Source organism: Bactrocera oleae, chromosome 4, assembly GCF_042242935.1.
Source record: "Bactrocera oleae isolate idBacOlea1 chromosome 4, idBacOlea1, whole genome shotgun sequence".
In the NCBI taxonomy this organism is placed as follows: Eukaryota; Metazoa; Arthropoda; class Insecta; order Diptera; family Tephritidae; genus Bactrocera; species Bactrocera oleae.
This window is the reverse complement of record NC_091538.1, coordinates 622,995-636,221: the sequence shown is the minus strand read 5'-3', so window position 1 is coordinate 636,221 and position 13,227 is coordinate 622,995. Positions and strand designations below refer to the sequence as shown.

At 34.4% G+C, this 13,227-nt stretch overlaps 1 protein-coding gene across 11 annotated transcripts; it reads right to left on the bottom strand.

Annotated features, from left to right (window-relative positions):
• Positions 1-1,357: 1,357 nt before the first annotated feature.
• On the bottom strand, positions 1,358-7,637 carry LOC106617576 (lysophosphatidylserine lipase ABHD12). Of its 11 annotated transcripts, none has more exons than XM_036374334.2 (8): positions 7,479-7,637; positions 7,005-7,103; positions 5,316-5,402; positions 4,992-5,015; positions 3,202-3,320; positions 2,864-3,051; positions 2,289-2,801; positions 1,358-2,224 (listed from the first exon to the last, which is right to left on the bottom strand). In XM_036374334.2, exons 4-8 carry the CDS (start codon positions 5,003-5,005, stop codon positions 1,898-1,900), a joined length of 1,161 nt encoding a protein of 386 aa, XP_036230227.1. In that variant the 5' UTR covers positions 5,006-5,015; positions 5,316-5,402; positions 7,005-7,103; positions 7,479-7,637; the 3' UTR covers positions 1,358-1,897. The 11 variants fall into 11 exon arrangements, with proteins under 11 accessions (XP_036230227.1, XP_014090342.2, XP_036230228.1 ...); XM_014234867.3 differs by lacking the exon at positions 4,992-5,015 and adding an exon at positions 3,959-4,480; XM_036374335.2 differs by having other exon boundaries at positions 5,366-5,402.
• Between the last annotated feature and the right edge of the window lie 5,590 nt (positions 7,638-13,227).

The window sequence follows — 13,227 nt, the reverse complement described above, 5'->3', positions numbered from 1 at the left end:
CATCATCCACTGTGCCACTGCTGCTGATTTGCGCTAATGCCACCAAAAAAAATTGAAAAATTAGAATGAAGAAAACCCAACCCGACTGCACTGAGCGCTTATTCGGCTCGCAAAAAACACACCCTATCCTTCCCTTAACACATTTTTATAAATTTGCACATTTCACCGCTTATAACAGAATACTGCTGGCATATTCATCACAGCTCGCCGAAATATTTAACTTTAACTTAAAATGCACAAATAGCAAAGGGAAGTACTTATTAGAAGTTTTATACACAGAAAAGGGCGAATTTTCTCTTCGCCGCAACCTGTGTAGAAGTGCGCTCTCTTCCTTCACCCACACCCTCAACACGTTCCTATTCCTTTCGTTCCCTTTAACACATCTTGTTTTAAGTTCTCTGTCTCAACGTTCTCCCCGATAACTTTATTGCTATTTTTTATTCCTGCTGCCAGGAAATTTGCGCTATAGATATATAGATAGATACTGTTTTTCTATAAAACGCTGTCTAACCGAAGTCTATCTATTACCACAACTAAACTACGAAAAATATATTTACGAAAAGGTCACATTCTAAAGAATTTAGTTGAAAGTGCTTTTTATTGGTTTTAGGAAGTACTGAAGCCGTGGTGTCATTTTATCTCCTTGTTTCTTCCTGGTTGTGGTTTGTGCTGCCAACGCCGCTTTGTTTGGACTAGTCAGTTCGTATGGGTACACATTTACATATACGTATATGCACATCGTTTTCAATGTGTTTGTGTCTGCTATAGTACTGCACCGCCTATTTCCCCAATTTTTCTACGAATGAAAGGAGGTGTAGGAAGGTTGCTACACAGACACACACATTATCACTTGTACTCTGCAATCACTTAACAATTTTAACGTTTTCTTTTAAATATTTGTTTTTAAAATTAACCCAAAAATCTTAACCGAAACTAGATTTCCTTCCGTCACTCACTAATACAAACCGCTCCACCGCTGTCAACCACAATATATCAAGAAGCAATTGATGCAATTAGGGTTGTAAAAATCATCGTTTTCTGTACCCACACAGGGTTTCACAAATAAGTATTAACTGACTATATGGTTGCATTAGCAATCACTTCTTGATTTGTTAATGAATATATAATTCTTGTATTACATAAAAGTAATAAAATATATGAAAATTTAGTAAAAATCAAAGTGATGTGAGCGTATTTTTGGCTAGATCTCGATGTATTCAAACAAGAGAGCAAGTGCACTTACTTCGCACCAAGTGGCAACTATAAAAAGACCCCACTAGGCTTAATAAAACGTATCACAAACTTGTTCTATCAGATTGCGCAAATAACTTTAAATAAACGCATGAGTAGAAAGGAATTACTATAAAGTAAAAATTTTGTATTTATTTTATATTTATTTACAAAAAAATAATATTTTCATAATGTTATCATATTTTACCTTTTTGGTAATGGTTAAACCTCTAGCATAATCACGACTTTTAGCAATAATAAATAATACGAACTTTCACAGTTTGAATTGTATTAGTTGCAATCTCTACACATCGTCCTTGCATGTATTCCTTTCCCTTTTTCTCTTTTTTATATATGTATACAATGAAACAGTCGCAAATAAGTGCACCCGTAACTGACTAATAAATGTCTCCATTTCTATGTCTATCTTTTTAAATAATTAATTTGCACAAATAATACTAAAGTCCTTATTGTACATGTATATGCATATACACAAATCTACGACAAAACTATTTGAAATAAAAAGCATTCCAGTAGCTTGTAAGCTTTTTTTGAGTGAACTCGGGCGGATGTGAATTCCTGGCTGTAAGACCTTAAATACTGCAGGATACATATGCACTTTATGGGGGGAAATAACAGAAGCCAATGTTTAAACATTTTAAAGTCTTTAAAAGTCTTCGTTGCGATAAGTCTCGAAAAATTGTTTTGCAAGTTCCGGTAGTTCAGGTGCGCGGCAAAGAAACTTATGTCCGTAACCTGCAACACCATTGAATCGATGAAATTCAACAGGCCCCCAAGTTTTTGCACGCGTATCCAGAGCTATTCGATATAGCTTGTACCCAAGTTCAAATGGAACAACATAATCATCTTCCGCATGGAGTATCATTACCGGCTGCCGAAATTCGCCGATGTGCTTATCCGATTCAAAGCGCAACTTGTTCGAATACATAGGACGCGCAATCGTCAAATCAAACCAAGGCAGATCTTTAAAGGGCTGTGAAAAAATATTAAATTCAATGTTAATGTAACAGTTTTATATGGTATATTGACTATCTCACCCTAGCGAATGGATGCAATCTTATTTCATCACGGATGTTCGTAAAAGGCGCCTCCAATACCACTCCACGAGGTAGATCTATTTTGAAATTCAAACTTAACTGTGAACATAAATGACATGCCACACCAGTGCCCAGAGAATGACCCCATATGAATATAGGATTCGTTGTTACATTTCTAATATATTCATATACTGTTAGGGCGTCTCGTACAATTCCCTCTTCGGTGGGTGGAACGGGATCGGAATCTCCATAACCTCGATAATCCAAAGACAATACATGGCAGCCAAGTTTGCGCAGAATCTGGTACATCTCGACACGATGTCCCGAGCCACGAGAAGCGGTGTTGCCATGAAGATATAGAACAATGATACCCGGAAGTTTCAACATGCGCTCATAAAAGAGCGCTTCATTCTCAGCGGTTACATCGGGGAATTCTGATTTCAGAGTAGGCATTTGCTTGTCCAAACTTTCGTCATCGTCAAATGTTGTGTTCTTTAATTCATCGTGCACTTGCTGTGCGGGAATAGGATTTTATACAAATTTCTATGCATGATTCTTAACAAAAATCAGTATACCGTATCGATTTTCAGTTCTTTAGCAAAGCGTTTAGCTAAGTGTAACGGCAGCACATGCCAGACACCAATGCGCACGCCATCATGACGTTCCTCAGCATCGGGATCGAGCACACTAAGATTAAGAGATCTCGTACCAAAAAGCCCCACACTGGCTGGATTTGACAGATCAAGGTCCTTGGGATATGTAACTGCAAAGGAATAGAATATTTTCCGTGTAAAAAAGTTATTTATAAAATAATAACATTTCTGGATTGCTATTCGTTAAAAATTGTGTAACATTAAATAGTTGTGCTATTGAAATTTAAATAATTTGACAGAGAAAATATTCAAATACTTACTGAACGTGAGAAAGAGAATCCCTCTTTGTAATGTTATAGAATAACGAAATAATAATGGGAATCCAACGAATATTATGAGGAATACCAGCATACATATTTGTACCACAGTAAGTGAGATTCTGTGGAGTAAAGAGGAGGATTTAGAGTCAAACTTGAATCGAAACTTAATGAATGGCAAACACCTCAATGTTACACATTAGGAGTACTTACTGATGCGTGTATCAGAATAACAAATAAAATAAGAATGATAAATAAATAAAAAATAATTTATTCGCTAACTGTAGAATGAATAAAAGGATAGCATTTAATCGTAGACTAAATTGTGCACGACAAGTACATATGTATATCCAGATAGTAATGAGATATTTCGTACAAAAGCGAATAAGGAAGTTATATGTGTCAAGCAAAATGTGGTATATTCAGTAGAGGCACGAGCACTATCGATTGCCTGAATTAGTACATAACCGTGCGAATACTGTACATGCAGACATATTTTACAAAGCGACGGGGAAAAAAATAAGGACTAATAGCACATTTCATAGGTTAACTTTGGTAAATAATAAAAATAGATATAAAGAGGACTAGCAACCGCGATAGAGATTGGTTAGATAAGTTTTATCTGCCGATTCTTTTGATATAAAAAGCATGAGAAAAAAACATATAACAAATTAATTGTAACGAAGAACATTACAGTTAGCAATTAAAAATCAAAATATATATGTATGTATCTAAATGTATAAAGAATTAGCGTACTTACATCCCAGTCAGCCAAATTAACATTAATGCTCCCGGAATGACTGAAGCACGGAATATGACGTTTAAGAGTTTATATGATTCGTACATTGTATAAAAGTTTGTATATATTTGTAAATTGTAAAATGAAGTTGCAGGAGGATTATCAGTCAATGGTTGAAAATCTTTATTCAATGACATCAAATTTCATAGATATGGTGCACGTTTGAATGGAAACCCAACATTTAACTTGAGGAGGAATAATATTAACAGCCAAATTAAGCAATGACTGCTATGCCACACCAAATAAAAAAGTTTTGAAGAGAGGACTTTGGGAATCACAACAGGTGTTTTCAAATTTTTCGACTATTTGGATTAAATATGCAGATGTACTTGTTATATACGTCAAACTGTAATCGAGTGATTATTTGATTGAAGATATGGGAGTACGGGATGTTTCTTTTTCGATTTTTTCGTTATTCAAAAAGTTAATGAGCTTTTGTTTTGTAAGTGCAGACAATCGTACTGCGCCTGTCAGCAATTTTTACTATGGAGATGAATTCAACATGGAAAAGAGAAGAAAGATAATTGTTTTATTAGCAATCTCTATGACATTGGAAATACAACAAATTGTTTTAATTAAAACTTATTAAAACGAAAAATTAATATAGGTTTAAGCATGTAATAATATTAGAACAATAAGCGTGAACAAAAATCAAATATGTAAATAGACTTCAACTTCACATATATATTGTAATTGAGAATATTGTTATTGAATACATTAATTAACAGAACCCAAAACAAACACACATCATGTAGTGTACAAACTGTCATAATTATTAAGTTTGAACTAGCGGTATAAATTAATTGTAACTAGTCGGGAAAAAAATAATTAATTCTTGTTAAAGCCGTTGAAAGAAGAACAAACTATGGACCGGGTGATTGCGGGAACTTTGAGGTTACATAGCGTATGTTTTCTTTAGTTTTGTATTTAGCCTACAATTCTATCCAGTCTAATATTATCTCGTTTGAATTAAACAAAATTACTTATAATATACCTGCACTGCAGCATTTTTCATTCACTAAGCATTATGCCAACGCAAATTTAAATTAGAAAAATAAGTAGTTATAAAAATTACATGTAAGTAATGATTTGTTTTACCATAAAAAATATTTTAAGGTCACGCTTAGGAATACAATGTCTTGAATATTATAATTGCTGTTTAACCAAGTTATAAATAAATTCTTGACTATAAAATTATTAAAAACAACAAACAAGGTATTTAAATGGAATTGGGCTTTAAATTTATATTATAGGAAGGATTATATACTCTTCACAAACAGATGTAAATTCAAAAATAACTATGTTTTTTATTACTGACATTCGCCTGTGTGAATTGCTGTAGCACACATATGATATTGTGAGAGTCACCTTTTAAAGAACTTCCGTCTACGTGTTAAAAACATAACTAGAAATAGAAAATTAAGAAATTCATAAGTTAAATATTATTTTATTACTTTGATATTAATTTAGCATTTTACATTTAGTAAAAGTTCAAGGTCATTTATTTTTTCATATATATATCTACAAAGTGTCAGTGACAATAAACTCCACACTAATATATATGGTATAATACTTATTCAAATGGATTCTAACTTGTCATAACTATATTTAAGTTCTAGTCAATTGTCATGCAGTTTTAGGATTGCTATTTGTACTAGCATTTGTATTAAACTTAATTTTTTATACTTTATATATATGTATTAAAAACTTAATTCGCATTGGTATTACTATTTTAAATTTTTTTATAAGTAATTTTGTGTAAACAATTTTTTTGTATCAAACTAGCAATAAAGAATATTGCACGATTTGTTTCCAGAAATGGATAATGAACGAAATAAACTTCCGAAACTATTCATATGGAGTTATATGTATTTTTGTAGTTCACAAGAAGTGACTCAGTAAGCTTATCACAACTTGTCAAAAAATCAGCATAGATGATACAGTCATTGAAAATTTGGCAACTCACAGTCGCAAATACAGAAGTAGATACATAAGTATATACTTGTATTATGTAAACAGTATAACACAATTATCAAATCGCTTACAAATCATTTTACAATGTTAAGTGATATTTTTCATGTACAATAAAACCACAGTAAACAAACAGTCAGAATGTATACTATTTATTAATTTGCAAAATGTATACGCACAAATGACTGTAACTAACACTGTATTTATGTACAATGTAAACCAGCAATTACACAATATATTTGGTTGTGTGATTGTATGCAGTAAGCGATTGGATTAAAGTTCGTCACAGCGTATTTCGACAATTTTTACGTAAAAATAAACCGAGCGTGTGTGCTCAGCAGTAAAGACCACTTCCGACTTGCGAGCAGTTTCGTCATCCAACACTATTAGCTGATAGACAAAACAAGCTTAATGACAATGTGTAGTGATATTCGAGAGCAACAATAATTATGAATAAAAATGTTCTCTTTGTATTCAGTCGCCACAACTATTATCAATAATGTATTCGAAAAAAAAGTACTTAAGTACTATTTACTATTTCTTCTCATGAGCATGTCTCAACAAAGAAAAGTGCGATGGGAAATTTGAAAGTGAAAAGAAATTTTTCGCTGATAACAAACGCATAGTTAACTGACGAATAATACAATAAAATGTATAGGAGATCTAAAACAAGAAGTATAGACAGAATTATATTAATATATATATTGCTTTTGTTGATTAAGCAACATTAAACAATTGAGTTCCAACATTTTTTACAGAAAATATTCCCCAATAAGTTTGAGGAATAATGGCGAATTGAGTCTTCGTCCGGATATAAATACAGTTTATCCGTATAAGTAGATACAAGCGACATAAGATCAATAAAATTTATATTCCTATTATCTAGTCAATCCATGTTAAGTGGTTACTGTCAAAAATTTATTCATTATTGTGACTAGCTAGGGGTCCTTAACACAATACTATTTTGTTTTCTCGTAGGAATAAAAGCTTCTAACAATTATTTAAAACAGTTTTAAATATGAAATACAAATATTACCCATTGAAAAATAATGGAGATAAATATTTTTGAGATCCCGTCAATGGCTAAATCCGATTGATTTATTAGTTTTACAGCGATTTCTTGAATACCATTAATCTAAAAATAAAAAAGGTTATATAAATGTTATGAGTATTTGTGGTAGTTTAAACTATAGCATTTTAAATAAACGGTCAATGCAAGGGAGCTGGTTAGAAGGCAATGGTCAATTGTATGCGGCAGCAGAATCTGCCACTGCAGCAGAGCTTAAGGCGTTTGGGCTTATTCATCATTTGCATATATGTATATATAGTAATTTATCGAATGTGAAAATACACAAAAGCCAAGAATAAAAAATAATATCAATAAAAACTTTCACGTGGATAGTATATGTATATAATGATCACATTCACAAAATTTTACATAGGAACAAATCACTATTGATTTTTATTTCTTGGTTCTCTTGTTGTTGAACGCATGTACATGTTTACTTACTTTTTCAACAATGTTTGTATTTACATTTTCTTTCAATTTTTTAATGTAATTTAGTATATCACTTAGAATTTTTGAGTTAGTAACATACAAATAGCAATTTAAACAATTCGTGCTGAAATTTGGTCTTAAAAGTTAGTAAAAAATTATCCCATTTGTTTCATCAGCTGTCAAATATTAGGGTTGCCGTGTTATACTGGCAATGTTCATAGCCTAACTTATATGCACAGTGTTAAAACTTAGCACAAATAGTTTGCACAAACTTTACCCACTTGTACAAATTATCACAAAAGTGGGTGAAACTTATACAGCGCGTGAATATATAAGTTTCGCACAGACAATTTGTGATTATCGTTTAGGCGATATATAAGAGATAATTTAGAAAATTTTCACTCATTTTCCAGTAATTTTTGAGCTATACTGCTTCCTAGGAACTTAAGAACAAAAGTAACAGTTGCCTTGCTAAACAAGAGTAACACTTACACATCACTTCGTTCTGAACACCACACAACTTATGTCCTGCAAGCAAAAAACACCCGCATGACACTAACCACCTTACAGAGGTTAAGATTTGCTTGTTATCAACGACTCCGTTCGCTTGTATGAGCCTCGCTTTATTTTCATTTCACACATTCACACACTTACAACATAGAAGTATACAAATGTATCTAAAACCTGGAGCCTCAGCAAGAAAATATAGGTTAGGTGTGCGCACTACGAGGCAGGACTTACTTCGGTTTCATTTTTTAATTAATATCGATCAGAATTTCTTAAACCGGTTGCTCTTCAGTTAAAATATCAAATTTGTAGGTCCTGCCATTATATACAAGACTCGCTGATAAAACCATGATGCAATTGTGCAGATACTTTGACAGTAGTCGCTTCAACCTTAAATATGTTACGACACAATTATCATCAGATTTGAATATTTGATATGCTTCTATTTTCCTTAGAGCTTTTCATATGCGTTTTGATGCAGGTTATTATCAAGAGTGTGGGAATTCCGTATGCCGTACTTGACAATTTGTTGCGTGTCAATTGTTGCACTGTAGGAACAACAAATATAAAGGCATAAAACGAATCGTATTTTCTCCTCGTCCAAACCAATTTGAGTTCCTTCTACAACACTGAAACAACAAAAAAACCCTCAAAATTTGAAAGTGGTTCAAACAAACCATTGCCAAATTCGATCACTTTTTTGTTGCGTTGCCACATGCATGAATTAGAGCATTTGTTGCAAGTTCGAAGCGCTTTTCGTCTATTTCGAGCCTGATTGGTGTACTTCTATGTAGTTGTCTGCAATGTTTGCATTGAAAACTAAAATCTGTTTGATGGGCAATAACTCAAAAATCGAAACGAGGTCAAGATTCAGAAGTGTATGGTGTGCTGTTGATTTCCGAATACAAAAACAACAACGAGTTGAATTCAATGACGCTTAATTAAGGAAAGAGACCCATGAGACTATGACCACCTGCAGAGGGGACATACACAACTGAATACAGAGATTTTAGGAAATAGATGCACATATGGACTTATAGTGTCAGTACACCCGTTCTAAATGACTTAAGCGATAATAAATTTACAAAAACTATTATTTGCTGCCTATTTTAATTTGTATGCGGCCAAGGACTGTCAACTCAGCGGCATTCCTCCAAATTACAATTAATAAGCAACTATGACATTTTCCTCAACTAATCCCGTTTTTATCTAGCGTATTCTGGCCAAAGTTCCTTCGTAAACTTCCGAAATTAATACTAAACTATTGTTATAAATCGAAAATCTTTCTCGTATAAATCTGTCGATAAACCGTCGTACTCTTGCTACAATAGCGATCACGTTGTTTATTTATCAAACGTTCAAATTGCTTTGATGTACATATATACGCATATAAATATGTGTGCTTGTTTGTATACAACTGGTCTAATGTTGCGATTTCGCTATTCATTTCTCAGCTTCGCCGTCTAGTCACATCGCACCTAGTTCTTGGGAAAATCGCACAAAGTTCAACATCGGCACGATTTATCGTTTTACTTGTGCGATATTTGCCAGTTTTCCCGCCGTTCAGTGTGGATGAGTGCTTTGCTTTTGGATTTCCTTGAAAGCGCCCTTGCCAAACGTGTTAAGAGAATCTTCAAAAATTCAGCATGCCACCAGTGGAAATTTACCACCCTTCCCAGAAGTACTGGGCAATATTCGAAACTGTATGTACATGCATTAGTATTTGCGTTATAAACACAAATGAAGGAGTCAATTAAGTTGAATAAGTCCATATCTAACGCTAATATATACTCTGTAAACTCAAATCAATGCATGAAGCTCAATTTTTTATTTTTATTTTTTATTTTTTTCGAACTGTGTAAGTCAAACCCACCAGCAGGAGGAGGTAATTATCAAAGCGTTATTGTAGATAAAAATAACATTTGCAATGACAATCACATAACCACAAGCGCGGATCGACGATGTAAATACGTGTAACTTGCTTTTCCAGTGCAGGGAACTCTTCGACGCTTGGTCTTTGGCTGTGCAGATCTACTGTGTTAGTTCTATTATGCAAACGAAATAATTTATTCAGTAAACGCTCTTTGCAAATTGCTTTCAAAGGTGTCTAAATAGTAATTTCTTCGCCATGAGCTTAGTGAACTCAGGTACCGTATCTCGTCAAATAGTCGATAGACGACGATGTACGACCAATAATAGGCGCCATTCGATTATTTGTGCGCTGCATATAAATACATTGAATTTTTTCCAGCAATTACAATGCAGTTACTTGTTCATCGCGTTGAAAGAATTCAAGTGCTTGTCTGCCGGATTCAGTGCCATTTCTTAGCACCACATTCTGAGTCACAATGAGCATACAAATCAAAGGACTTAAGACACGAACTTCTTGGCAAGCAGAGCGATTAGCATGTTTACATACACATATACATATGTACATATGTAGGCAGATTGTTTGCCTTTTTTAATCGAATTGGAGCAAGTTGAAATAGATTTCGAAAAAATCAATTATTTATACTTATTTTCTGGATATCGTCAGTTTTCCTGGAATATAAATATAATTTGTTTAAATAAAATTGTGTAGTAATATTTATTTTGTGAAGATTTAAAACTTGTCCACGTAACCATTATTTTGCTTTATTGGATAGTAGTTTTTCTTTTGGGCGCATTGACATCCCATTATTTTTTCAGCAATGATATGCGACGACCAAATGAGTGTTTGTCCTCCGAGCTGTCAGTTAAATAGCTTCATAATGACGAGCTACCCTTACAGACAAATAAGTAAGCGCATACTGAGATAATATAGGGATTCTTCGCCTTACCAGCTAGATGAATATGTATTATGCTGGAGTCTACTACTAGAATTAAAAATAAGGAATATTCGACCCTTCGAAGAAAAGCTACTAAAACGTACGCTGTGTTCGACATCAAAAAGTGAGACTCTCTTCAGTGCTAAAGCGGGACTCTGTTATACAACTGCACTTGTTGAGAGCCCATTGGCTTAGCTATAAAAACAAATATATATTTTCGTCCTATGCTGATTCTATGATTTCTTAATTCATCGGTTTAAACTTTCAGATAAATATCAAATGTTTTTCGCGCAACTTCTGCAAGCAAAGATTGCAGACAAAAATAAAGGCCAACACTCCATTTTGCCGTAAGCAAATGTTTGCCAAATCGGGCAACTGAGTGGTTTCTGTATTCGCTTATTACGATTAAGTAAACAATAACTTCATTGACATCAATAAATACAAAATATAGAGCGTGGGAAATCCACAAATTCACACATTCATTCTCAGCTCCCAGGCAATGCAGATAACGTCGCTCGACAGCGGTAACGACGACAATTTCAATTAAAATTTAAATAAATTCGGACTTTCCAATAAAAACATGTACAACTAGTACATCACTACTGATTTCTGATCACTACTTGTTCTGATGGGTTAGTGGCCAAAAATGGCGATGGATGTGAATAAAATTGGAGCACGCTGCTTTCCTACGCCGCTTGGCTAAGCGCTATGACGGCGGGCCTGCAGCGAGCGCAAGAGTTGCCACCACAATGGATTAGTTCACTTTGGACGGTCGTAAGCTCATTCGTGTACATATGTATGTATGTACACACATCACACGTTTGCAATTGTAGGTTTATGCCGCAACCAAGGCAGATGAATGGAAACGACTGGCCGTACACTTTTAACGGTGATGCTGTGAAGAGTGCGCCACATGCGTTTAATGCCGAATTGACAGAGACAACAAAATCGTGCAGAGCGTCTTTGGATGCATAAGGCGAGTATGACAAAAATATCTGACCAAAAATAAAAAGAAAATAAATGTGCTTTGGTTGAACAATGAACGGTGGCAGTGTGTGTACATACATACTTGACTGATCAAGCATCAGTGATCAACCTGTCAACCTATGCAAACATTTTTGGACTAACGAAGCGTGGTAAAACGCTCGTGAATGCGTTGGTGTTATCAAAAAATGAAATGAACATGCGTGCATACACACGAACATACTCATTGCTCCACGACTGTTAATAATGAAATGAATAAAGACTCCGAACATGACAATCTGACCAGAGCCAGCCAATGCAATCAGTCAATTAAATGCTCAAATCGCCGTTAGATGAAATGCCGCAAGAAAAACCATACAACAGAGCTAGTCTCATGTGCATATATAATATTATATATACATATATACACCATATGTGCATGTATTCTTGTATTTTTAAAACTACACATGAATTTTCATTGAAATGAACTCCATAAAAAAATTAATTAAATGCATTATTTCAAAAATTAAGATTTGGAATATTAAATTACTGACTTATCGGACTTACGTGTATTTGTAATTACCGCATGAAGTAGCGAAAAAAGAGAAAAACACGAAAAACGATCATTGTGCTGTTCTTTAGAATCGTCACTAATAAATTAGTACATAATGTAGATGTATGTGCGCGACGAAAAGCCTTAATTGTGTGTGAAAATATTATATATATCATCGGCATTCGTCAAATATATCACCCTCAACAAATTGTCCATATGTATGCATGTACCTATGTATGCACACACAACAGAAAAATATTTAGTGAAGAGCGGAGCAATCACCAACCAACAGCAACAGGAACACCAATACACTCAACGTCATCTTGGCGCTTTCGTTTCGTTCGTTGTCGTACCAAATGAGGCGAGCTCAAACTTGTCGTCATTTGGCGTAGCTCCACCTTAAGCAACGGTAAAGTAATCAACCGATCAGTGGACAGCAATAACAGTGCTGTAACAGCGTCGGAAGCAAAACAAAAGCAAAAGCACAATGACAACAGCTGCTGGTAGTTCTTGACTGCCGACGGCTTACCGGCTCACATAAGACCTCAAAGCGGATGCTAAAGTCTATGTTTACCACTGCATCGCGAACATGCAACCACTATACATTCGTATTCGCATATATGTATAAACGTAACACCTATGTAAGTATATACTTACATATTTATGATTAAACCAAAATGACAACAAAAACATGATGCAGCAACAACAAGAGTTGAAAAAGATGTGCTCCCACATTAAATGCACAGCCGACACGCCGTCATGCCGACAGGTAGTGTGGTGAGTTTGATGTAAATTTTCGTATTTACCTTTCTTGCTGCGCGGTATGCAACATGTATGTGTGTGCGTGGCGGTGTATTGCTTGTGCCATGAGGGTGTGGGGAACTTGGCTAGCTCTTCATACAGCAGCGATCGCTGGCGTTGCCGTTTCCAA